The sequence below is a fragment of the Watersipora subatra genome, chromosome 4, assembly GCF_963576615.1.
Source record: "Watersipora subatra chromosome 4, tzWatSuba1.1, whole genome shotgun sequence".
NCBI lineage: Eukaryota > Metazoa > Bryozoa > Gymnolaemata > Cheilostomatida > Watersiporidae > Watersipora > Watersipora subatra.
In genome coordinates, this window is record NC_088711.1 from 16208503 (window position 1) to 16236215 (window position 27713).

Sequence of the window (27713 nt, forward strand, 5' to 3'; positions counted from 1 at the left end):
TGCAAACTCGAGCAAGCGAGATTTTCCTCTTAGCTCACGATTTAGCAAAGTTCTATCTTTAACCTGTCGTTCGCGTTGTTTAAATTTACTGTTGTGCTTTTTACGATTGGAAACTGATTTCGTATCAAATGGTAAAGGATGCTTTTTTGCTACTAGTAATACATAAAGTCATACCGTTGCTTGAAAGAATTTGCTCAGTATGCAAATTCTGCCGCATTCACTCACAGCTTTGGCTTATTTCTCTAAATAAATATTAAATGTTATTAAATCTTGTCGGCCATGATGTTTACATGATAATTGTGTTATCAATGCATGCTTTTTATTTGATTAATTATGATTCTACGAAGAAAGCTATACATTTTATCAACGCTCGTGTATTTTTATTGGCTCATCGCTAATCACAAATATTTTATTAGCTGCGGCACTCACTAAACTCATTCAAAATGCACCATTATTTAGAAAAAAAGGCTTGTCATATAATCTCACATGGTGCATTTGCATGAAGAGGTCTAAATGCTAGTCTGTATACCCACAATACTCGTATCATGCCTGTGTCAATAACATTTTACTGGTACAGTAGCTTTTTATGCTATGCATTAACCCCTGTAAATTAAAATCAATCTTACATAGTAAATGACAAAGGAAATTGTTATACGATGTTGTAAGATTAATGATGTGTCGTATTAAGCTTACTGTACTACTGATATGCTGATTAGTTTGCATCTATGAGGCCTCAAAGATGAGCTATAGGAAAATTCCAGGTTGCTACAAAATAGAACTGTTCAAAACATTAATAGCTTCATAATATAGAGATGGTTTGTGCTAACATTTCTTGGGGATTCAAAATCGCAAAAAATCAATGTTGCTTAAAAGCACTGTGAAGCACCGTCTGTCCTAAGATCAGTTAAGGCATGCTCAATAAAAACTACCATGAAAACAAATTTTTCTGTATATTGGTTTCCCTGACAATTAGACAGAGCACATTGGCAGCACTAAACCAATTGCTATGTAACCTTGGAAATCATTAGTTGAACTAGTAATTGCAATAAGGATATCTTAACAATTGCTGTAGAGAAAATGTTTTCGAAGTACTCGACCGGCCTTGCAAACCTTTTGGAAATGTTAGACCCAAATTTATAGCGCAATTGAAATCTCCACACACAAAGCTAAACTTTTCCGACATTTTCTAAGCATGTCAAAACCGTTGCATGTGGGACCAAAATCTTTTAGAAAAATGATGCGTTGTATTTTTTTTGGTTGTCCCTCTCCTCAAAGACTTAATGTTAAATACTTTCTGTAATCACATATTACATTACAACTAAAGCATTGCCCGAACCTAGTTTAAAATAAATGTGAAAAGTTTTAAAGTTCATATCAGAAAATAATGAGTCAGTAAAAAGTTTTCTTTTATTGTTACAATACCATTATGTTAGAAACAGGCGAATTAAAGTGCATTCTTGACACAGAAAATAAATGATGTATAGGTAGAGGTTGTGATGGAGATGCGGAGGCAGTCTTGGTACTGCCTAAACTTTAATATAATGTGTTTATACTTTTTATGTGTTGTTTTGTGTGATTACTTATCACAGCTAGCTTTTTAATTTTTGCTTGTTGTTAACTTCCTTGTTTTCACATAGCTTTCTCTTTCTTCTTCATAGCAAATGTAATGCAGCTTCACACATTTTAAAGAATTGTTTTAAGGATGTTTGCAATTATTTTTTTATAATTTCTTGTTTTTATAATAATAATTGTTGCTTTTTTCACCACTGCTATCATTAGTCTAAAAATCATGTTATGAAGCATTGTTTAACTCTTTCGTTACCACAAGCTGTGTAGTACAACTCGACAAAGCGTCTGCGTATAGCAATGAGCAGTGCGGTTCTGCTTTAGTGTGCTTCCTACAAAACATCCTGATTAGTGAGTAGTTAATTAATTAGCCAATCGTATCTGTACTTAAATGAAAGGAAACAAATATCTGCATGCGTTGAGCTAATAGAAAATGTGTTCACAAACCATTCTGAGCCTAGTTTTGCTTAGCAAAAACACTTATCGCAATTTTCTTCAGCAATGACCAGTTGTGTCAGACGCATTACAGCTACAGAGTTTGCACTAGTTGTAGATCAATGTACTTTGGGTGATTTTTATTCAAAAATAGCACTACGATGAGTGATTATTTTATTTTAGCAATCATAATCACTTTGTAAGCTGTAAGAATATTGATAACACATTGGACTAGGACATATTCACATGTAAAAATGACGGAAAAAGTGTCAGAGCTCATTTTGCAGCACATTTGTGCCATTTTTTATCGTATAATCTGATGTAAAATTTTATGCTGATTAATTTAGTATCAAACATTTTTTTATAGACCGAATTGAGACCAAATGTGTGGTTTTACCGAATACCCTAGGACACTTTTATTTCGCTAGTATTTAGTTTCGTGAGTAGCACACAGAGTAAAATTTCACTGCAACTTAATTTCGCGGCTCTGATGAGTGCGAAAATATAGTAATGTGAAAATAAATACAGTGGAACAAATAGATTACATTCCTCGGGTCCAGTTCGCTAATAAGAAACTTTTTTTAATTTGGGACCATTTCGTATTTGTAAACCGCAGGTTGAAATGTGTGGGTGAGATCGATAATTCAATTTGATCACTTGCTGCCATTTGTTTCTTGGACTATCATTGACGTCTCGGTCCCTCCTGCCGTGACTTTCACACTCGAGTCCCAAGAAGAAGAAAATAGATATCAACCAACTTCACAACCAAAACTGTATAACGTGGTTGGACCTGGTGAGGGTTGATATTGTTTTTGGTTGGTAATAAAATTCATCACTACAATAATTATTATTCAATTTTATGACTTCACCTACCAGACTTTCATCTTCATCAGTTACAAATTCGGTGACTAAACTAATATCATCATAATTTGCTTTGCCATGCTGCTCAGTCGGTGTATTAGCTATAATGAGTTTACCAGAAATTTCCCATTGAGCCCACTACACACGATAATTACCTGCATTTCTATTATGACGATTTTATTGTGGATATCAAGGAATAAAGCTATTTAACTTCGCGTTTTCGTTCGTTATGATAGTTTAGTTTCGTTCATGAAATTTTCGCGAGAGGATGACTCCGCGAAAGTTAGATGACGCGAATACATAAGTGTCCTAGAGTATGTGATTATCTCCTGGTAAAGAGATTAATTTGGTCGCGCAAGAGTTACTATCGGGTGTAGAGCATTGTGAACACGTGTGCCAATTCATAAAGCTGCAGTATTTCAAGATATGTCATGTCAAACATTGGGCATTATATAATATTTTTATTCAATAGTTTGTATTTTTTCAGATTCGTAACTTTAAAAAAAAGCTCAGGCTTGCATGATGAATCGTTGGCTTTTCTAGATCTTATTGCTATTATTCAGGTATACCATATAGTTGATTCTAATAAGTTTTATGAAGACTTGTTTGTTGCCTAGTTAGCCTGAAAACTGCCTTGAAGGTGCTTCAAGGTTAGCTGACAGAAAATAAATTTATTGCTTATTTGTGACTAAGGTTTAAGAACTCTAATTGAAAAGCTTTTCGATTAAAACTAGTTTTCTATATAAAGTCGTAATAGAGAACTGGATTGGATAACTTAGCACCAATTTACTCAAAAAATAAACATTTTGTATTAGCGTTTCAGAATAGCACCCCAAATCTCGACATAAGTTTAATTGTCAGATTCAGTGGCAAAATTGAAAATTTTATTCGGTAAGAAAATGGGTGCAGAAATTTGCGATCAAACAACAATCCAATATCTCACCGAAATACTAGCCTTATCCAACTTCAAATTAAAAACAGAATTTTTAGTACACTCTTCGAATACACAAACTATGTGAAGTTAGACACTAAATGCTAAAAACCTATCAGTCTCATTGCTGAGTATAAAGATATGCTTGTAGCGCAAAGCATTATTGAATGTTAGTATAAAAATTGGATAACTATACATATAATAAGAGAAATTTAATTCCTTTTTAGATTGCTTGAAAAATAGTTGACATTGCCACATTTTGCAGAGCGTTAATAATTCTGCTCAATGTTAGAGGTCAGTATGGACATTCACATAGTTTACCAAATTCTAGATGCTGAATTAAGTTTGTAAATTAACTAGGTGAATACCCGGTGTTGCCCTGGTAACAATAAAGTCTTTGGACATGAAATATAGTTTTATTTAACATATGCAACATTTACGATTTCAACTTTTAAAACTCATATCATGGGAAAAGTGTTTTTTGTGCAGTTCAAATGAACTAAGAGGCAAAAAACAACTGTAAAAGTTTTCAAACTTTTTTAAACAAGTGTAACTTTCAAATTTCATATTATGAAAGAAGTGTTTTGTTGAAATAAATTAAAAGAAAAATAAACCTGTTAAGGTGTTCCAATGTAAATATGACATCATTAGCAAGTAGTTGATAAATTAGTTTGTTTTGCTATGATTACAATGAAAAATTATTTGGTATATGATTTTAGTTCATTTCAGTGTTGGCATCGTAAGACGAAAGTATCGTATAGACGTAGAGAGTGGTATAGAAACCCATAGTAATTATATAATGCAATCACTGCCTGGTAAAAATAATCAAAATCATCATCATTTAAGGTTGACTTGCAAAAAAATTCACATTACAGTTATTTGGTATCAAAAGATTCACCATGTTTCACTCTGCTGTGTTGTAGGTGCCAAATACAGTCAAACATGGATAACTCGGCCACGGATAGCTCGAAAACATGGTTAATTCGAACGGTTTCTTTGGTCCGTTCCCACGTAATGATAAATTGCTATAGATAACTCGAACTCAACACTGTTAATTCGAACTGTTTTTTTGCCCAACGGCTACCGAAACGGTTGTTATCGCTTTAGAAAATCACTTTATTCAAAGCCATAGAGGTAAACCTCATCTTTTCGTAATTCATAAGCGTTGTTATTACCACCATCGGCAAAATAATTTTGTCAACGACTTTTCTAAAGGTTTGGTCAAATTTGATTTATACTGCTATACGATTAATAGCATGGGCTTGCCGGGTCACGCGCGCAAGGATTTTCGCCACGCACATACAAAACAAAAACAGCATGTTGTTTTGTATGTGCGTGGCGAAAATCCTTGAGTGCGTGACCCGGCTAGCCCGTGACGAATAGTTTTCCGACGTTGATTCCGTGTTGAATCAACGTCGGAGTGTTGAATGTTTAAAACGTCTTAAAATTGTTTTTATTAAACGTATACGTTGTCATAGCTAAAAAACTATTCATCGTTTGACCTAAACACAGAATACGTGTGTACATTCAATAACTATCCATTCAAAAAGCGTGAGTGATATACAATGTACCGTTAAACCTCGTAAAACTTTTAATTGGACTGCCTCGGAGTGTTGCTCTTAACTAATCCCAGGTAAAGTAAGGGATTTTTCTTTGGTAACTTTTTCTTGAAGTTGCATAAACTTCAAGAAAACTCGGCAAAATTGATCGTGGGTAAAACGCTCAAAAGAAAAAGATGTCTTTTCTTTTGAGCATTTCAACAACGATCAAGTTTTGCCAATGTCAATCTAAAAAAAACGTACTGGCAATAACATCACCTCAAACAACAAACCAATCTCAAGTGATAGAAAAATCTCTATACTTTTTGATAAAAACGTTTTAAACTTTACATTAGAAGCATTTAATTCGAAACAAGCCATTTGTGCTTTTGATTTATATTATAGTTTGCATATGTACATGTATCTACTAATAAATAAGTAAATACATGGACTTGTGACAGTGCTCTGATAACTTGAATGCTCTGATAATTCGAACACTTTTGCTCGGTCCCTTGAAGTTCGAGTTATCCATGTTTGACTGTATGTGGAAATGTGATTACAAGCTCTTAAAAAGCTCAAAAACGAAAAGCTGCCGTAGATTGGAATTCACGTTACTTCAGTTTATTTCTCTTTGTCATTACATTTAGTTATTGTTTTGTCACGTGATGTTCTCACGTGAATTGAAAGGCCAATAAAAGGCTCAATATAAAACTTCTCGTAGCACTAGTTTATGACAAACACTTCGGGTTTTACCGAAGACCCCGTATCAAATATAGATGCTCGCTACTTTACAGTTTTGTTTCGACTGGGTCTAATCGTCTAGTCGTAATCTGATCATGTGACCCAATACTTCGCAAATAATTTCTGCAGCACTTTTCGATTATCACAGGTGACCAACAGGCTCGTCTTGATTATCAGACAATGATATGTACTCCTTCGAGGTGAGGTTAAAAAATTAAACGAATTTTTGCGGTAAGTTATAAGATATCAGTGCTGAAAGTGACAGCATTACAATGATGATAAAACAGATGCGTAAGAACAATAGACATGGTTTTATTGAATGCGTGAAGTATATTTGTGAAAATATTTCGACGAATGAGGTTGCATGAAAGTGTAAACAAAAGCCATCTTGTACAACTACATCCCATTTGAGCCATTTTGGAAAGAGATTCTAATCTACGGCGGTTTTGTGATGGCTGCGATTAACTGTTCATTATTGAGCTTTTAGGAGCTTGTAATCACATTTCCACATATTTTGCACCTACAACACAGCAGAGTAAGACATGTGAATCTTTTAATACCAAATAACTGTAATGTAAATTTTGTTGCGTCAACTTTTAAAGATAGTAACAAAGCAGTATGTTAACCCTAGTAACTATAGTTACTTACAATAACTTCAGTGCATTTTGTGGTTATGATATGCAAGAAAATGTAGCATTACAATGTACTACGTACAGAGTTCTTACCTTTAAGACAAGCTGAAAGTTGTAACGCAAACGCTGAATTTAACATATATGAATTTAGCTCACTAAAACACACTTGAAGGAAGTTTTAGTATGCATTTAGTGACTTTCAACCAAAATTTTTTTACTCATCCGTTTGCAAACCTGTTTTTATCATGAGGGACGACGCTGAACTGAGATACAATCACCAAATTTAAACTTCGGAAAAGAAGTGGAAGATCGGTAAAGGGTGTACGCAGTATATAATAAGAGCTATGATTTGTCAGCGCCTTCCTAGATTCTTGGTTGGACAATTAGATTACTAACCTGTGGTTGCGATCGTCGTAAGTTTGAATCCAGCAGTTTTTCAGCAATTTTCAGTCCGATAACAGAGAGAAAATGATGCCGTAATTGCATTAATTTTATTGCTTATATGAGTAGAGAGTCTGCTAAATAATTACAGTTGCAGCATTTCATGCTTGTTATAATCAAAAATGCTTTACAATTATTCACGGAATGATTCAAGAATGAGTTGTTCCTGACGAAAATAAAGATGTGAAAATCATTTTCACAACATGGTGCATTGCCGCCATCATACATCCTCTAAGAAAAGAATAATCTCAAAGATTTAAACTGTCGCTTCAATGTTTTTGTAACTAGATCAATTTGCGTTCTAGTTGTTATTTCACATTGGCTCATGTATGCTTTGCCAATCCTTAACTGTTTTTTTAATCATGTAGTCTGTTAAAATTTCAATTACTTATTAGACCAAGATTTGATGCCCGTTAACTGCAGAGAATCTCGTGTTTAACGCAGCACATCCCATGGATAGTAAACGACCTAATCCAATCAGTCAGCCACCAAGCAGCGTTGTAAAGAGACCCCGGTTTGACAACAGCAACATGAGTAAGTTTCAAATCTTGTTTAAGTCGTCTGCATAAATTTTTCGTTGAAGTTAAATCCAAAATATTATAAAATATTATTGAGTTATTTTTCACCTAGATCTAGGTTACCATACTGCTGATGTTCAAAAAAGGATCAGCCATGTGATAACTTGCTTTCTGCTTCTGTAATTGCGATACAGAAATCGACAAAGAAAGATTTTGAACATATGCCTGATAATTCTTTTTCTAGAATTGCTGATGCCAAACAGTTATGCAACAAAAAAGTAAAATCAAGTGAGAATCCCCTGGTGATACTGAACTAAGTGACAGATAATCAAATTTAGACAGACAATGATTCTCTATTAAAATGGCAAATTTACGCAAGTTCAAGTTCTAAAAACTTGTTAGAATAGTTTAGAACACTAATCTCAACATTGCAGCATCTTTTTTCTATTGTGACATATAGTTGTCATAATATTTTGGAGAATAAAATTGTTCAACAACATTTTAGTACTTAACATTCTTTGTAGTTGATAAGAAAAAATAGATTTTAGCGCAGACATATTGCTTCAAGTTTTTAAATATTTTTTAAAACATTCAGATCCTGACTAACAACACAAAGTTAGGTTTAAGTTTGCAGTCGGCATTTGTATCAGTGAATTTAAAAATAAGATTTGCCAAAATCCTTAAAAAAGCGAATTGCTCTGTGTTTTTACATTTTGTAATTGGGCTTATTCTAATTAAGCATCTTCACTCATTTAAGCTAATGGTTAATTTCACAACTGAAATTCATAGCGCCTGTAGAAGTATTCTAGTTTTCTTTAGAGTGATCATAGTTGAGGTCGAAGTAATACTTCATACAGTCATACCTCGACTTACGAGCTTAATGCATTCTGGGACTGAGCTTATATGTCAATTTACTTGCATGTTGGTGCAGTTTATTTATATATAGAACAATTTAATATATATTGATTGGTTTCCATCATTGAACTTAAAACCCCTGGAATGGCAATCACGTGACTTTTACGTTGATAATAATACGTAAACGTATGCGCCATATTGGAGAGCTAATCGAATGCTAGTACCGTTTGTAAACAAACGGTGAAAAATGACAGAAATGTACATGTTGAATAGTTATTTTCCAGCTGGGTGTTAATGAAAGCTACTCCTACACAACGTTTAGAGTGCCCTGATAGAAGAAAACCTATTTATAACATATGGAGTAGGATATATCAAATGATAAGTAGATGTATAATAGATTTTCGTGGACCATGTTACTCATACAAACTGTTGTATTACAAATGCATAAACCCAGCAAATGATATATTCAGGCAAATAACAACTGTTCCATTATATTAAAATTTATATTACATATGCATAAATGCATATGGAAAAACTTAGCACATGAAGTATTTCGATAAAAACAACACATAGGTATGCTGTCAAAACAGAAACTGTTTTCAAGATTTAAGTGATAATAGCTTATGAATGTATGATATGTATAATACAGTATCTGTAAAAGATGGAATGAACTACTGCAACAACTAAACGGAAATTAAAAACCGTTGTAATAGAGAATAATCAAAATAATGCAAACAAGGAAATGCAGGAATTAGTGTAATCAGATGATTAAACTTATACATACAAGTTACAGAAACTGTGTAAAAGGAGATTTGTAAAGAAGTGGATATTGAGCCAAGGTGCATCAGTTTCTTAGAACTAAATTAGATTAGGAATAACAGCACAACAACAGCTGCAGATGAATATTACAGTGATTATATTGTTACTGGCCTTTAAAAAGTACTACTTTAGTATTGTATGCCACAAAGATGCACCTTGCAGTTTGAGTGCAGGATTTTAGCATAATGATGCTGTCGGAGATCATAAAACGACTGAATAAAGTTTTTCATCAATGACGCAGTGGTTGGATATGCCATCTGCCGTATCCGTAAGGTGTTTCCCAAAGCATAACACATCACTAGACCTTACACTACTGATAAAATACACCACACAATGGAGTGGATCTGGCTTTGTGTGAATACGAAAGTATTGATCTGCAACTAGCAGGATCCTGATGACATCGTCTGATGGACGCACCAATCCTCCATTGTTTTGTAGCTTGAGTAGAGTATAGAGATGTCGGTACTGGATATTTGACTTAGTGGTAACCAGCAACTGACGGCCAATGTCACGACAGCACTTTAGTTAGCTTTTGCACAATGTAGCCAGCTATATAGTTATATAGCTGTTACTATACTGTTACCTATAACAGAAATTTGACATCTGAAATCATTGAGTTCCACAAACTGATCAACTTCTGGAGTAGCCAGTATGATGAGAATCTCGTTTTGAGCAGTAACATTACCTGTCTTACTAGCATCTGATTCTGCACCACATTTGATGATAAGTTTGCGAAGGTAGCCTTAAACTGAGTAACAGTAGGATTATTATTCCAACCCCCTAAACAAAAGCATCAATTATAACAATTACATAAAATCAACAAAAATGAATGTCTTATTCACATAAACATAGTACCCTTAATAAACAACCATACAAGTAATAAAATAAATGAAAATAAAACCGCTCAAAATGCTACCATATCGCTATGTAAAATGAAAATGTAGCAATTTTCACTGGAAGTCATTCACACCCATCTTAGGCATAAAGCTTAATGGTTGACTTGCAACAAAATTCACATTACCGTTATTTGATATGAAAAGATTCACCATGTTTTACCCTGTTGTGTTGTAGGCAGGGTTGTTGAAAATCGATGATTTTTTTTTAAATCAAAAAAATCGATTTCTATTGTTTTATTTGATTTTTTTTTAATTTAAATCGATTTTTTTGATTTTTTTTGTTCCAAAAAGATGTTTTGTGTTCTAAATTGCAAGTTATTGCTATCAATTTGGAATTTATGATTTGCAGGAGTATTATGTAGTTTTATTACAACAACTAGGAAATGAAAAAAACATTTACACAGTTAACATTTGATAAAAAGGACAGCATAATTTATGCGTTGGACATTAAATCCCAGAAACAAAGATGAAGAATCACAGAGAACAGATCACACAAATACTAAGCTGCAGACATATTCATAGGCACTTGCTGTGGCAGCTGTCACTGTTTTGGGTGCTGTTTGAGGCTTCTAATTTTTTTTTAGATATAGCTACATTAAGTTGAGCAACCTTGCAGCACTGTGCTTGACAATATGGTTTTAAATTTAATCATTGAAAAGTATCATTCAACATTGAAAAATATTACCTTTAAATGGCTTCAGTCGAACGTTTTAACCTGCTGTTAAAACATGGATCATTGAAATGTTCGTTGCAGATAAGTGCTCAAGGATCAGGCTTATTCACTCTTCTGCGGTTGCGATACCATTGTAAATAACGAGAGTTCCCAGTTGCTTTGTTTGGAAATCTAAAAATTAAAATGAAACTGTAGTAGTTAGTTAGCAACAGTAGTAATAGCAATAGTATTATTACTCTTATCTCCTTACTGCTAGCTAGATCCAGGTACAACAATAAATAATATTATAAGCACGACAACACTTCCTTCAAATATAAATATTTAGAAATAACCTAATGGGTTGTAGTTCCAAAATATTAATATAAAAAAATTCGAAGTTTAAATAATAAAAAACCTTCGTTCTGAAGGAAGAACATTTCACTCACTAGCTTATAAATTTATCTAATCACCGACAAAATACAGTCAAACTCGTACACTCAGTAGTGACACTGATCGACTCTCACTCACCCAGTGACTAGTGTAGTAGAACTAACTAGTGGCAGTACTAACTAGTAGTAGCACAACTATTAGTAGTCGTAGACTTGAGCAATAGTAACAGAGCTAGTAGTAGAAGTGACTCACTTGTGAAATGTCATGCATTTTCCTTTAAAAGTCCATTCTTGCGGTTTTTGCAGTTCATGGAATAGCAATAGCACTGTGCACCTACACCCTTATCTCTCGTACATAAATTATTAGTAGCAATCTCAGTAGTCTGTTCCTTTGATTGAGCGGTGTATTCGTGACCTTCCATAGCTGTTAAATCTGAAATTAGATTTCTTTCTCACATTGAACACAATGAAATTAACTTGAGCATTAACTGATAATGGCGTCGACCGGATTTCCGTACTCGCGAATGACCTCTTGCCATTCCAGGGGTTTTAAGTTCAATGGTTTCCATACTCTAAAAAACACTTAAAACAGGATATTGTAACAGAAAAAAACATATTGGTAATTGTCGTAACTTACCACACACTTTCAAAAAGCAACAAATAAAAAATAATACAAAAAGATGTGATTAATTAAAATGTAAAATTATATACATACAAAAGCAGCTGACGCGAGCATTTGCCAAGGAGTGAGAGAAAAGCCATCCTTCATTACAACATTTGACTTGGATAAATTTGGATTTTGATGCACAGACTGGAAAGCAAACTTATTTTAAACTTAACGTAATTAAAATTTCTTTGGCGTTCATAGTTTTGAATTTGTTCCTGCAGCTTGGCTAATTTTTCTTTTGTTTCGCTCTCACGATTAGCCATTCGTTTTAAGAGAAACCTATCTAAAGATGTTTGCCTTTCTCGCCCTTTCAATATGTTACCAAAAGGACGAACATAGGTGTCATCACAAAGGGCTAATGCACAATCTCTAGCCAACTTGTGAGCATTTATATGTTTTATAAACTCTGAAAATTTGCCATTTTTCTAACATTTTTTATTTCTTTAGTAGAAATGCGGTCCTCTTTTACATTCTCATCTTCCTCCTCGCTACCAAGCTCGTGTAATTCCTCAGAATATTTCATCTCCTGCAGCTCTATTAACTCCTGTGTCGTGAGTTCTTCTTGTTCCTCGACAAGGTCGGTCATGTCCGCCTCATCCACCTCCAGCGCCGGGGACTTTCCAAGTGACTCGATTTCATCTGTTAACACCTGTTCAGTTTCATCAGGGTATGCCGCTCGACCCCTTTGCTGTGTCTTTCAGCAACGCAAGCTGGCCACAATTTCTGCCTCGACGAATTAAGGGTTCATTGTGTAACACCCTGCCACGTATCGTCAATGATTTTTAAACAATGGACAATTTTAAAATGGTTTTTCCAAAATTCTCCAAGTGTGGGATTCGTGTTATCTGTAACATTGAAGCATTTTTTGAATAAATATTTGGCGTAGTTTTTAAAATTTGAAATCACTTGTTGGTCCATGGGCTGGACTAGTGGGGTGACATTGAGAGGAAGTTAGAGCAACATGACCGGTTGAAAAATACAGAGTAATGCTGTTCTCATTAGCCACCTCTGACATACTTGGCCTCTAACTCGCGTGCTCATATTTCAAAAGTGGCTCGCATGTTAGTGCTAAAACTTGTTGGGGCACTGGTAAGTCGAAGTATGACTGTAGCTATTTCTTAACTTAAATAACAGTTCCACAACTGGTCATTACTTTTCCTTGCATTGCTCATCTATCTACATTTTATTAGTGTCTATACGTGGCCCGATCCCCAATGGAGCAGCTGTACCAAGGCCTCTTGTGGCCCTGTTGGATGGACGTGACTGTTCAGTTGAGATGCCGATATTGAAAGAGTATGCCACTGTGGCCTTCTGTGATGCTCAGAGTACAAATGAAATACATGAAAAGGTCAGCGACAGACAATCTTATCATAACTGTAGTATTCTTTTGAGGTTATATCTGTAATACCGCATATAGCTATAATAGTATAATGTTGTACATTTCTTTTATTCTAAATCTTTTATTTTGAAGTTGTCTTTTCATGATTGCACTTGATTCAATGATTTTATAGGTTCTAACAGAAGCGGTTGGGGCTCTTATGTGGTACACGATAACACTAAACAAAGAGGATTTGGAGAAATTCAAAAACCTCAGAGTAATAGTTAGAATTGGTAGTGGTGTAGATAATGTAGATATTAAAGCTGCTGGTGAAATGGGAATCGCTGTCTGCAATGTACCAGGGTAAGCCTCGCTGTTGTCCATTGCTTATGCTCAACAGTGTATTTCATGATTCGAGCTTTTGGCCTCTTCAACACACATTTATGCTTGTTTTTAACTATTCTACTTGTTTTAATTTCTATTCCGCTTGTAATCCCTATTCTCATTTTACTCATTTTACTCGCCTACCAGTTTCCTTTTTTATTCTGCTTGCATCTATTATCTGATAAATTTAGTTTGCAACTATCATGCTCTGGCCCAGCTCTCTTCATTCTTGCAATATTCTATTACCACCATATTTAGATGGATATTGCTGCCAACGATAAGTCACAACTTTGGCTCAAGTGCCAGTAATTTCGGTAGTTATGATTTTATAGAGCACTACATTTTTACTTGAAGCAGGACAAACTTTACTGTTTCAATTTGCTTTAAATTTTTTTGCTCACTCCTTACCTATTGACAAATTTTGTAAAAGTCTAATCCATCATCGTGAAAGTCGAATAAGATACCAACATTAGGATTGGTTAGGTTTTTAAGGTTTTGAAGAAAAATGTGCATACCCTATGTTTAACAACAGTCGCATTTTGTCAACCCTAAAAAAACTGCGTTTTGTTTTACCCTTGATAATTATTAATGAAATAGTGCTCTAGCGGTGTGGAAGTATTCCTAAATGGATTTATTAGTAGCTGCATTGTAGTAATAACAGGTTACTACTGATTTTGTTACCCACAATTTTTTTTTTTTAATGAGATGGGAACTTTGCTGAATTTTTGTTTGTTGGCCTTATCTGGCCAGCTGGTTATTCCAAAGCATTATCTTTCGTCTTGCAGTCCTACTAGTAATTAAACGTTTAAATATTAACTTAAGATTTGCTATTGTGCCGCTTGGTAATCCACATTTTAATGTGGATTACCAAGCGGCACAATAGCAAATCTTATGTTCTAGCAAATCTGGTGTGAAAGCTTATTCTTGGTTGCTCCTACAAACAGTTTTGTCTAAATATGATAAATGTTATTCTAATTTTGCACTTTTTCGCCATTAGTTGACTGTTGAAATCTGTTTTCATTTCATGACCCATCTCAGAATTGGCAAACACCCGTGTATTTATTTTACTTGTGCATGCACAGCTTCATTGCATGGATGCGGGTAACCATCAGATGTATGATACAAAAGTCTAATGTTTGCTGTCCATCAATAGCATTCACTGTAAAAAGATACTTCGATTAAACTTGTTTGTGTTCTGGAAATGACTTGCTTGATGTAGATATTAAATTCTTAGTATTCCTCATGCGACAAGTATGTGTTGCTAGGCAAGTAACAGCAGGACCCCTATTATTTTAGCTTGTTATGGTCAGCATCACCTATTGGCACCTGACTAATTCCATGATATTATTCAAGTCGTATGTTAATCCGTATGCATTTCGCTTTTTCTGGAATTGCGCCTATTTTTGTACGAGAGAACACTACATTTGTCTGTTATTAGTCTAGTCTGCGCCTTGAGCCTCAACAAGCAAGAATATTCAACAGTCAGATAATTCATTTAGGTTTGTTTTTAATAACTAATAAAGTTTTAGCTTCTGTTGATGCGTGCAGCCGAACTTTTGCTATTCGAATTTGAAGCTTGTCAGTAGGAAATATATTAGTAAAGTAAAGATTTAGTAAAGCAATTCCGACATTTTTCATTTACCAAATTTTCGATTTTTAACTAACATGTTACAAACCATAGAGGTAGTGCATTTCAAACAAATAGTTTCCAACCACCAAATCGAAATTCTTGAAATCAAGAATTTCGACTTACGCAGTGAAGACTAGTTGTCTACCACGATCTTGTTGTTATTTTATCTCCAACTTTTAGATTCTACACTGCATTATTTGATTGTTAGGTCGCGATGGCAAAATTTATGTAGTCAAATATACATATGATCACTTCTACACATAAATCTTCTTTCTTATGAGTTTAAATGTTGAGGAAATACATGAACTTGCATCCGAAATAATTTCCGACATGTGTTTGAAGCTTTATAAAAAGTGGCAGGTTTAAAAGTAAGAGTGAAGATATCGGCAAAAATGCAAAACAAAAATAAAATAAACTAGATAAGTTCAGTTTGTGTAAAGTTTGCCTAAGTAGTGTTCTGTGCCCCGTGTTGTTATCACAACCATTACCTTCAAGTCTGCATTTGTTTTTACATATATATGTTTTACATAGTTTTATATACTACATTGGTTTTTGTAATTACTTTCAGAATTTTGTTATGAAGTTATCATAGATGTTTGGGCTATCAAGCAAATGGCAATATATTCCTTTGGGTATATTTGCTTCAACGTAGACGGGTTTAATATGTAAAGGTCGCAGAATGAATTGAATTCGTAGGTAGAAATGTGATTGTGACTACTTTGGGAAACAGGCTATGGCAGGCATAGTAGGCCTAACTGAGCTTTTTGTCTACGGTAAAAAAAGGTTATGCCCTTACCATTCCTAGTTGCTATCGTCATTTCTAATAACTAATTATCCTATGAGCACACTCTAGTGATTCTTTTATGTAAATGAAGATGGCAAGAGTATCAGTGCGTCACAAGATCATATTTGTGTCTGTGTTGATAGCGTGCATAATAGTGTAAGTTCATATGAGTTAAGCAGTGTATTTCACTTACTCTTATGGAAATTCCTAGTGCAATATATTCTTATAGCATAATATCATGACCATGTAAGCTCTATGAAATGTATCATATCCTTATCATAAAATCTTCAGTTAATGCACCAAATGCATGGGAATAATACTCAAAAATCTCTTTTTAAATTTTAAGTTTAGCTGTTTTAAGATGGCTATCAAACTGATTATTAATTTCACAAATTGATAAAAATAAAATAAATATGTTCTGTAGGTATTGTGTAGAGGAGGTTGCAGATAGTGCGATTTGTCTCATACTAAACCTATATAGAAGGACATATTGGCTAGCAAATGCTACAAAAGAGCCAAGAAAAATACATGGTCCGGAAGCATTGAAAGATGCAGCAGCTGGTTCTGCTCGAATCCGGGGTGATACATTAGGCATTGTTGGCCTTGGACGTATTGGCAAAGCAGTGGCCCTCAGAGCGCAGGTCTTTGGCTTCAATGTCACATTCTATGACCCTTACCTACCTGATGGTGTAGAGCGATCATTAGGTAATTATATTTATGCTCTCAATGTTTAATCACTTATTTTTTCACAAATGGTCCTTTATTTTCTCATTCTCTGCTATCATGGTGAATTTGGTTCAGACCAGAGGTCAGCTTAACCCAGTATTGATTGGTATGTAATAAATAATATCTCTAAGAGGCAACTAAAAAGATATATTTAAGACTATTTTTTTCTCATATCTATATTTAGTGATCATATGCTTGTATGGGCTTGAAGTATTTGGTCCTAGTTGCAATGTATGAGCTTAACTTTTGATGTTAGAGTATAAATGAGTTGTTGCAATGAAGTGAGGAGAGTTCCTGTGGTGACCATATTTTATTGATTCTTAATTTGCCTGTTACTTTGTGTTTGCGTCTTTTCGATAAGTTTCAAATACTGTTTTTAAAAAATTGCATTTGGGCATATTGTTTGATATTCATTGCAGGTATAACTCGAATGTACACTCTGCAGGACCTATTATTCCAGAGTGACTGTGTCAGTCTACACTGTAGCCTCAATGAACACAATCACAAACTAATAAATGAGTACACTATCAAACAGATGCGCCCAGGTTGGTGATTATTATTGTTTGTGTTACGATTGTCTTGGTTCATAATTCTGTACTTATATTCATTCCAGCTATATTTTTCTACATTATCATGTAGGTTTTGGTGGTTGTTCTAAATTGGTTTGTTAAGTATTGCATGATTTTTAATCTCTGATCAGATTGTACTGAAATGATGTGCCAATTGCGGCATACATTCTTTTCACTGAGCACTCAATCTAGAAGTGACTAACTTATCTGTTGCTGGTTTCCAAGTACCTGTAAGCTATTTATAAACTGAATCTCTTTTGAATATACGTTATCAGTTGCTATGACTCTGGCATGGATTTCAGGTGCTTTTCTCATAAACACTGCCAGAGGTATGCTCGTAGATGAATCAGCACTGGCCACTGCTTTGAAGGATGGCAGAATTCGGGCTGCTGCCCTTGATGTACAAGAATCTGAGCCATACAACCCAGCAACAAGTAAGAGCATGCATATTCTTTGGCATTACAGAGCAATGTTGTATTTCATTCAACCTCGCAAATAAGTTCCTTTTCTGGTTTTCATCATTCTGACCCTAAAATATGTTGATGTGTAGTAGTGTAATTAGAAATCACTCTGCAGTGTTAGGCTCTGCCATAGATATAGTAAACCTTAAATTGGCGAATAGCTATCATGACAATGGAGCAAAAGTGAGGCACATAATTGGCTGTGGTTTTCTGTGGCAGTGATGTGCATCACAGCATCAGAGCCTTCAATTGAGCAATGAGTTTAGTAGTAAAAGCAAGCTTGTCATACTAGTTTTTAAGTCATAAACAGAACAATAAAACCAAATTCTTAGTGAAATGTCATCAGAGGAGACTACAACCCCCCAGGTATATTCTGAATTGCCCATAACAAGACGGGACTTGAACTCAAAACAATAAGTTCTCAACAATATCATAAGCTACCCTACAGGATGAAAATATTCATTGGTTATAAAAATTCGCGATTCACGAACAGTCAATTCCGCGAATTATTAAATTTCGTGAATAATTAGTTCTATTTTTAATCACAAGGAAGAATAACTACTGCATCAACTTAAAAACTAGTCGCTAGGCTAGTTTTTAATATAAATACTAAACGTAATTGAGATCCAAAACATTTTTAAAATATTTGTCTGGGCTTTGAGCTAACACCATTGCCAATGCATCACATTTATTTACAAAATTATTCAAGGTTGTCACAAGATATGCAGAATGGCGTCATCGCGAAAATAGCCGCTAGGCAGAAGTACTAAACGTAGCCGAGTTCCAAAACTTCTTTAAAATCATCGCCGGGCTTCGAGTTTTATTGCCATTGCATCAAACTTTACAAAATGATTCAAGGTTTTCACAAGTTGTTCGGCATGGCTTCGTCATCGCAAAAAATCGTTCCTAGTCTTTTTACATTGAAATCAATTCCATCAATCGCTAATACCGAAGTTGAGGACGATCAAGATTCTGATCTGGACATTATGGTATGTATTTGATTTGCAGTGCAGATAGGTTTTTCCATAATTAACTGCATTAGTTAATTCTTTTGTTTAAAAACTGATCTTTTTCATTAAATGCTTCAACTATTGTTTTTTGTACTTCCGTAACACTTATTAATATTTTTTCTTTTTTGTGTTTACTGCAGATTGAGAATGAAGCAACCTACTCCGATTACGAAAACTAGAGACAAATAGTAATATTCACCAAGGCAGTAATATTGGCGGAGAAGCAACCAGTCAACCTAGACCCCCTTCATCGACAACATCTCCTTGATATCGCTGCAGCAAACATGATTAAATTATATATTTTATTTCATGTATAGATATATTATAATTTATTACAAACTTGAGTGTACAAATAAAATATTTCAAATACAAATAAAATTTTACAAACGATGAATGGAGTAAATATAAACAGTTTAGTCTATATGGCGGTTGTCTAGAGCAATAAAATTAAACTGATACTCTTGATAAGTGAATACTAGCATGTAATCGTGCTCTCTGACTAGTTATTTTGGTGATAACAGCTCTATATCGCTGTCACCGTCTTGGGTAGATGATAAAGGCGATTCTCTCGCTACTTCATGGCTGGTAAGGAAGTTATCATCTGAACTCTCCTCGTGGCTTACTATTGCAAAGTTCTGCAGGTTGGCCAAAGATTTGTGCTCGTAAAGGCGTTTTTGTTCCTTTTTAAAACAGATATATTATTCTCGTTAGCAGCTGCAGTCACTTCTACCTCAATTTCAAGACCTCCCTGAATGATTGGTGATCTTCTAAGAATGACATCTACCACCCTTGCCATCATTGTGTTACCGTGTATGATGTAAAATCTCTCTCTCACACTAATACAAATAATGAAGCGGTAGGGATGGAAAAATAAATAACGCGTTTTACCGAAGAACCAAAGTAAAATTCTACTAATGTAGTAAATGTGAAAAACTCATTACTTACCACAAATTGTTGGTTCATCAAAAGCCTCCAAATCTATGAATATTCGTGAAAACCCCTGAACGCAGCAAAAACTTTATAGCTTAGAATGATTGACCCGTACGTGTAGTTGTAAGCTAAATAGAAAAATGAAACACGCAATGTGCGCATGCGAAGGGTTAACTCTATTGCTAGACGTAATAGAGTTAACTCTTCATAGAGAGTGACAGTTTTCAGTCGCGAATAAATTAGTCCGTGAATATGCATGAAATGGCAATTTTCGCGAAATAAAACTCCACGAATAAATTCATCCTGCAGGGTATGTATGCCAATTAAAGACACCAAGCGGAAAGCTGCTAGTGGAAAATAATAGGAAAACCTTCATCATTGGATTTGAGTCAGCAGCCAAATCTGTACATGGCATTGCTCAATATCTTTTCAGCTACTACCCTTACATCAACTACTTCCTAACCTTTAAAGGTTGACTTGCAGCAAAAGTCGCATTACAGTTATTCGGTATCAAAAGATTCACCATGTCTTACTCTGTTGTGTTGTAGGTACAAAACATTTAGAATTGTGATTACAAGCTCTAAAATGCTAAAAACGAACAGTTGATCGTCGATATCACGGAACTGCCATAGATTAGAATTCCTTTTTTCAAAACGGCTCAAATGGGTCTTAGCTGAACAAGATGGCTTCTGTTTACACTTTCATGCAACCTCATTCGTCAAAATATTTTCACAAATAAACTTCACGCATTCAAGAAAACCATGTCTATTGGCCTCTATTGTTTTTACGCGTCTATTTCATCATCATTGTAATGCTGTCATTTTGAGCACTGATATCTCAAAACCCACTGTAAAAATTCGTTTAAATTTTTAACCTTAGCTCGAAGGCGTGCATATCATCCTCTGATAACCATTTTGGTCACCTGTGATAGTTGAAAAATGCCGCAGAAGTCATTCACTCTGTTTGGCAGGAAGTATGGGTCACATGATCAGATTACGACTAGGCAATTAGACCAAGTTGAAACAAAACTGTAACCTAGCGAGCATCTATATTTGGTAAGGGCTCTTCGGTAAAACCCCAAGTGTTTGTCATAAACTAGTGCTACGCGAAGTTTTATATTGAGTCTCTTATCATTCGTTTTTTCGTGACGTCGTTTTATCATTGTTGGCCATCTTCATAGACAGTTTTATCGTTAAAAACACGAAGCTTTTGCAATGAATTTTTGAAAACAATGCTTTTGTTCGCAATTTTTTTATTATAGTATCAAAACAACACCAAACTAGTAAATAAAAGAAAAACGATCGTTTATCGTAAATAAAAGAAAAACGAAAAACGACAAATCTTGCCTGTTAGATTTAATTTGGATGAAGCTGTTGCATAATTGTAATTTATTTTGAGCTAAACAATGCTTACTATTTTAAAATTGCTCTTTTTGCTTCAACTCAATTCAACCAATTACATCAATTAACGAACAAATAATTGTGAAATAGGCTACTGGACATCCCACAGTTTGCACTGGCAAAACCTTGACACACCGAAATTTAAAAGTTCATAGCAACAATGAAACATGTTATTTCATTATCTGTCCTTACGTTGTACATGTTTGTTGAACTATGATTTAATTATAATTCGTTGTTTTCTAGATTACTCATCTTGTCGCATTATCTGTTTGTGCACTTGCTTTTACATTTTGTTCAGATCTATCAGTTTTTAATAGTCAGCAAAACATTTTATCGTAAAAGGTTTTATAATGAGATTGTATATCTGCGAGCCTAATATATACAGAAAAAGAATTGTAAAATAATGATTCATTTGCCCAGTTTTGTCTTGAAAGGATTTTAGATAAAAGCTTTGGTTTCCATAATTGAAGAATGGTGGACTTTAATAAAATATTTTAAATTAAGTTTATAATAAGTCTTCTATTATTAATCTTAAGAATTTCATTTTAAATTACTAAGCAATTTTTCGGGAGCAACTTATACTTCTCAGGTTGGCAGAAGCGATTGATTCAAATGTTTTACGAGCTTTTATTTTATACAAATGCAAGGAATAAGTTTAAGACAGATTTGATGGTAGATGAAGATTTTGCTAAAATGCGCAATAAGTATTTTATTGCTATTCGGTTTGTAATTATCATGCTCTTATTATGTTCTTGACCAGAACTGTAGTTTGCTAAATCAACTGTTTGTTATAATCATGCTCTTGACCTGAACTGTAGTTTGCTAAGTCAAGTGTTTGTTATAATCAGTCTCTTGACCAGAACTGTAGTTTGCCAAGTCAACTGTTTGTTATAATCAGTCGCTTGACCAGAACTGTAGTTTGCCAAGTCAACTGTTTGTTATAATCAGTCTCTTGACCAGAACTGTAGTTTGCTAAGTCAACTCTTCGTTTTTAGGTCCGCTCAAGGATTGTCCAAACTTAATTCTGACTCCACATTCAGCATTCTACAGTGAGCAGTCGGTCATCGAGATGCGTGAAATGGCTGCTTCAGAGATTCGTCGAGCGATAACAGGACGGATTCCTGACAATATGCGAAATTGTGTGAATAAAGAGTATCTTCAAATGAGTAAGTTGATCACATATCATATCCATATTCCTATTAAAGCTGTGCTTTAATAAAGTATTTCTATTAATGTTGTCATAGAAACAAGCATACAAACTGAATCACCTTACCCTTTGCTTCAACTTGCAATATTGTTTTAAGAAAACAGCGTAGCTACGATTTATAAAGCAGCTATCCTCATTTTAATTTCTCTGGATTAAGCTATACTTACTGATGCTTAAATCTTGATCCAGGCTAGTACATTATGGCTATTTTTTCTTCCATTTCTTTTGTTTTATTGTAACATTGCTACAAGATGACTGCATAAACCGAGCCAATTTCTTCCAAATTTTCTATTTAATGTGGAACGTACATTTTTTTATTCCATTTATATAGGGAGTGTGAATGGGGGTGTGCCCAGCTTCCCATATGCAATGCACCATCAGGGAGATATGGCTGGCGCCCATGGCATACCCCATCATCCCCATGTTATGATGGACCCAAAACACAAAGATCCTGGAGGTGAACATTAACCACCAACATCCATACCAAAGTTTACTATTCAACGTGGATCAAGCTTTCAACATTCGAGTCGATGTATTCTCATGGATTTTTTACAAATTTCTCCACACCTTCCAGCTGTAGTAACTTTGTTGGACAAGTGAGCACTGGTTTATGAGTTCAAACTGTCTCTGCACTAGCGGATGAATCTTTACAGACTGCATAAACGTCAAATGTTTTAGATTTCAATCTACCGAGCAGAAGGGTTAGACCTAGCACATCTTTGAGCACATTGGAACATACCAGTAGATATTTCTTCGATTTACCATCTTCCATTGCGTAGGGTTCCTTTATGCAACAGTTTCTGTTGTCACTCGTTCATCTTCCCCTGATTGCTTTCATGAAGCTAATTCTTTATAGGCCTATCCCATTGTCAAACGTGAAGCGATTTTATTGGAGTTCTTTGCTACCATTTTATATCAGGCTTGTGCCGCACTCATTGTAGATTTTATTGAGTAAATTGTACATGGTGAAATTCTATAACATTTATTCACTTGTATCATAGCTTTGCCCTCAATTGTATATGATGTCATATGTATTATAACGATGTTGTATACTGGTGGTTATACTGTGGTTAACCTCAAATATTATATAATATAATACTATCTTTCTGTACAGAAAAATTACAAGAGTGAAAAATTACTTTAAAGAATTGCATGAGTATAAAACAGCACCATCATGAGCAAGAGAAACAATAGTTGCTGTGGTCAATGGTGCTCAAGAAATCAGTAGATTAATAACAATGAAAGTAAATCTTTAAAAACGTGTGGCTAAAAGCTGGCTGAGCAAAGTGATTAACATGCAACATGCATGTGGAATAAAACTGATACTCAAGTATTGATGAGAAACAAGAGACATGAGACAATTCAAAAACATTCTCATATTACATACAAGCGCAAGTTTGGCTTTTGTGAGATTTGTGCATATTCTTCAATCCTATTGCTACAAGGGCATCGAGTAGGGCTTGAATTCCCTTCCCATCATGAGCTGAACACAAAAAGGCTTTCTTTTTTGCAGCTCGTAGCATTTCTGCTGCTTTATCACCCTCTTTTGCTTCCACAAACCGCTCCCCTTTTTTTCGCATCTCATGAAGTTTCTGAAAAAATTGGGTATGTTGTAATTACGTATAGAAGTGTGTATGTGTGTTTTACCCACTCATTGAACACATTCAGAAGTCAACAGAATGGTCAGCTAGCTACTGAGACAGCACCAAGGAAATCAACTGTTTTTCCATACATTTCAAGCACCACTTCGACAGGCGTAGTTACGTAGTAACATCTCACACTAGCTCTTGCTAGAAACAAGCTACAGGAGGGGGGCAAACAGCAAAATAATATGACATCACAGAAACATACATTTACCTTCACAGAAAGGCTACAAAGCACATATTTGGGTTGTAAATGACGAGAATGGATCGTAAACAAGAATAATTGTAAGTCGTGTGTTGATTACAGAGAAATGCAAATTTTTAGTTGCAATTACTTAAACCTTCAACAACTCAAATTTGCCAAACAGCAAAACGCCGAGTGTGTAACGAAATGCCCCGATGTAAAAGCTTGCAGATCTATGCCAAGCAGGATAATCTATCAAAGAACTCTGTCTATATTGTATAATATTAACAAATAGGAATAACCATGTTTTTCAGCCAACTAGAATAGCACAAACAACATACGATAGGTAAAACTGCCTAGCCAAGTCATTGTTTGACTAAAAGGTGTTATTATGAATAAAGCATTTAATGCAGAGACACTATATCATGCTAGAAATTTTAGGTATTTAGGAATTTTAGATTTAAGTAAATAAACAGTAATTAATCTATACATGCTAGAAATTTTGGGCACAAAACAAGAAGTAAATAAACAATGGTTAATCTATATAGATAAATCTGTTGGTCTGTTGTTCGAGTGTCCAGTTATAGCGATGAAGCTTTAGGAACGAAAAATCTGCTTCGCACTGAACTCTAAACCTCCAGTTCTGCAAACAGGCCTGCTGTGCTATCCATTAGACTTGGGTCCAACTAGCTTTACTGAGGAATAATTGTGCACATAATGATGCACCTACCAATCTTTTATGCCGATTAGTTAAAAAAGCACACTTCAGCTAGCACACTTGAAAATCATGATTGCGTGAGAGATCATGATGTAATCTTGTTTTTTAACCCTGGCTTCGAAAGGATGGTGACAGCTGCTATTGTGGTTAGGATTTAGACTAGTTCCTAGCTTAAGTTACTCAAATTCATTGGGTAAGAAAACTTAGCCAATAAAAAAAAAATTCTAAACAAAATATTTTTATTACCCGTGCAATACCGGGCATTCAGTAGTATGTAGTAATGACAAAACTGTTAAGGTTATTATTTCGCCAGCTGATATGAAGATAAAGACAAATCTTTTGTAATTATTATCTCACCTTTTGATCTTGCATAGGATCTGTTTTGTTGCCAACAAGTAGGAAAGGAACTTTGCGACAGTAGTGTCGGAACTCAGGATGCCACTTGGCCATCACATTGTTGAGGGTTGTCTGACTCGTCACACTAAACACAAGGAGTGCAACGTGAGCATCCGAGTATGACAGAGGTCTGAGCTTGTCATAGGCGTCCTGGCCTGCTGTATCCCAGAAGTTCACAGTTGTCAGGGTATTACCATGCATTACTTCTACAGATCGATTGTCAAATATTGTCGGAATGTAAGATTCATTTCGGCGCCTGTGCATAAAGTAATGAATGATACTAGTCTTTCCGGTGCCGCCATCACCTATTAAAACGCACTTTATTTTTGCATAATGTCTGATGCCTCCACTGAGAGTAAAACTTGGGGTCCTGACAGCAGCTGAATTTTTCACAGAAGAGGTTCGTGAGTAAGTTCGGTCTTCTTCTAGTTTGTTTATGTCCTTTAAAAGGGTTTCATATACCTCATCGTAAACCTTCTGCCTTTCAGCTTTTTCTTTTTCCAACTCACCAAGGACTGTGACAGTCTGTTTATACTTTGCGTTCGTTTCAAAAGTCTGGCTTTGACGCTTTAGCTCTTCTTGCAGCTAAAATTAAACAAAATTCTGTTCAGCATACTTGTATTATTCAGGTTTACAACATTATTTTAGTGAAACATTTCCATATGAGCTTACAAATTTCTATGCCCACATGTAGATATGTCATGTTGAATAATATAGATGGTCATCCAAATGGATGCCAGGGTAACTGTAATCACAACTAATTTATCACATTACATTTTAAGAGAGGAGCTCTAAAGATTAGCAAGTTGGTGTAAGTCTTACCATTTCCATCTCAGCTTGCATAGATGAAACAACTTCGGATTGTTGCTCCAGCCTCTCTTTTAATGAGATCAAATGAGGGTCATCGACGCACGGGCTTTCTGGGGGTGACTGAGAAGTAGGACTGACGACAACATCTTCTGATTCCAGTGGAGCTTCTAACATGGCAGCAAGTTCCGTATACCCCGCATGCTTCATGGCCTCTATCAACTTTTCCATGCTTGTTGAATTTTTTTTTGGAAGTATACCAAGAAAAATTCTCACTCTTTGCGCCCTCGTGGGGCCTGACCGGATTTTCTCACAATCTTCTTCGCTTAAAATATGATATTGAAAGAGATAATCTGTCAAGTCTTCTGGAATTAAGTTTCGGACAAGCTCAACGTAGTGTTCTCGCAGTTTTTTGCAGTCTTGAAGATCCATCCTGTCACCTACATAAGAATAACTAACAGCTTTATCTAAGAAACGCTCATAAATTAATCTAGCAAAGGTGAATAGTTTCTAATTTCAAATCATTAGTGCTGCATAAATCAGTTTGACTATCGTTTCATCAGTGAAGTCAGTGTGATGATAAATGTTTGGGCGTTGAAAAACTAACAAGGATCCTGGTTCTTGACTACAACTTTCAAAATGTACAGCAATAAAATATTGAATACAAATTCTAACCTGCAGGCTGGTTTAATATGCGTGCAAAATAAACGATTTTGGAAATCCACTACTAATCGCTGCTTGCGACAATATACATTCAGCTCGGCTTGACCTTTATTTATAGAGCAATGCTGAAGGCTCTGATTACCAACGCGTATAATTATCCTATTTTAGTTAGAGGAACACGATATCAATTAATCACGAAATTGGTTTAAAAGAGACTGAGACGGAGACGTCAAGTTGCAGGTGCTGCTCTGCAGCCTGCTCCGCGCTAGCGGATGTCAAGAAACTCATGAGAGGTCGATGTTAGCGTCACTGTTTAGCACGTGGTAAAGTCTGTGGCGTGTTGCAAATAGGCGGTGCTTGACTAAAATAGTTATGGCTCGCAAGTAGTTTTTGTAGCCATAAGCGCCAAAAAGGGGAAATTTGAAACAAACTCAACACAAATATAGCACTATTTTAGAATAGCCTACGCTTATACAACGATAAATACCAGTTTATTTAAGAAACAGGTCTGCCAACCCAAGAGTGGGGCAATGCGTGAGATTTGGTTTTTGGGCAATTGATGTATCAATGATAGTATATATAAAATTGTGGAAATTGGGGCAAAAATCTGACGCATTTTCATTTTTTCTTTACGGTGATTGCGTGAGTCTCACGCCCAATGCGCGAGAGTTGGCAGGTATGCTAAGATATGATCTAAGAGGAAAGGCCCAATTCAGTATATATATATATATATATATACATGTATATATATGTTGTCTATCTTAGCGACATATTTGGTAGTTAGAAATTAGGATCTGTTTGCCTTATCTCTAATCACTAGTAAAACTAGACATAGCGTCAATCATGTAAAGAAATATACGTGAGTATAAATGAATTGAAAAAAAATTATCAGGCGCTTTCCGCTTGTGTTTGTATGCTAAACTCAGTGTTAATAGTGGCATA

At 35.0% G+C, this 27713-nt stretch overlaps 2 protein-coding genes across 2 annotated transcripts; one reads left to right on the forward strand and one right to left on the reverse strand.

Annotated features, from left to right (window-relative positions):
* LOC137394570 (C-terminal-binding protein-like) lies at nt 1-23479 on the forward strand. Its single transcript, XM_068081300.1, has 9 exons — nt 1-131; nt 7541-7679; nt 13132-13289; nt 13453-13622; nt 16482-16762; nt 17203-17328; nt 17655-17786; nt 22149-22319; nt 22692-23479. The coding sequence occupies exons 2-9, from the start codon at nt 7598-7600 to the stop codon at nt 22826-22828; spliced, it is 1257 nt and encodes a 418-aa protein (XP_067937401.1). The 5' UTR covers nt 1-131; nt 7541-7597; the 3' UTR covers nt 22829-23479.
* Nucleotides 23327-27013, reverse strand: LOC137394571 (uncharacterized). Its single transcript, XM_068081301.1, has 4 exons — nt 26784-27013; nt 26124-26548; nt 25263-25886; nt 23327-23952 (listed from the first exon to the last, which is right to left on the reverse strand). Exons 2-4 carry the CDS (start codon nt 26538-26540, stop codon nt 23740-23742), a joined length of 1254 nt encoding a protein of 417 aa, XP_067937402.1. The 5' UTR covers nt 26541-26548; nt 26784-27013; the 3' UTR covers nt 23327-23739.
* Between the last annotated feature and the right edge of the window lie 700 nt (nt 27014-27713).

Excerpts from the sequence above, each read along its gene's own strand:
- LOC137394570 (XM_068081300.1), top strand. The coding sequence starts at position 7,598 with ATGGATAGTAAACGACCTAATCCAATCAGTCAGCCACCAAGCAGCGTT. Across the intron at positions 17,787-22,148 it reads GCCATACAACCCAGCAACAA|GTCCGCTCAAGGATTGTCCA; the intron begins GTAAGAGCATGC and ends CTTCGTTTTTAG. Across the intron at positions 22,320-22,691 it reads TAAAGAGTATCTTCAAATGA|GGAGTGTGAATGGGGGTGTG; the intron begins GTAAGTTGATCA and ends CCATTTATATAG.
- LOC137394571 (XM_068081301.1), bottom strand. The coding sequence starts at position 26,540 with ATGGATCTTCAAGACTGCAAAAAACTGCGAGAACACTACGTTGAGCTT. Across the intron at positions 25,887-26,123 it reads TGCAAGCTGAGATGGAAATG|CTGCAAGAAGAGCTAAAGCG; the intron begins GTAAGACTTACA and ends GTTTAATTTTAG. Across the intron at positions 23,953-25,262 it reads ATCCTATGCAAGATCAAAAG|AAACTTCATGAGATGCGAAA; the intron begins GTGAGATAATAA and ends CAATTTTTTCAG.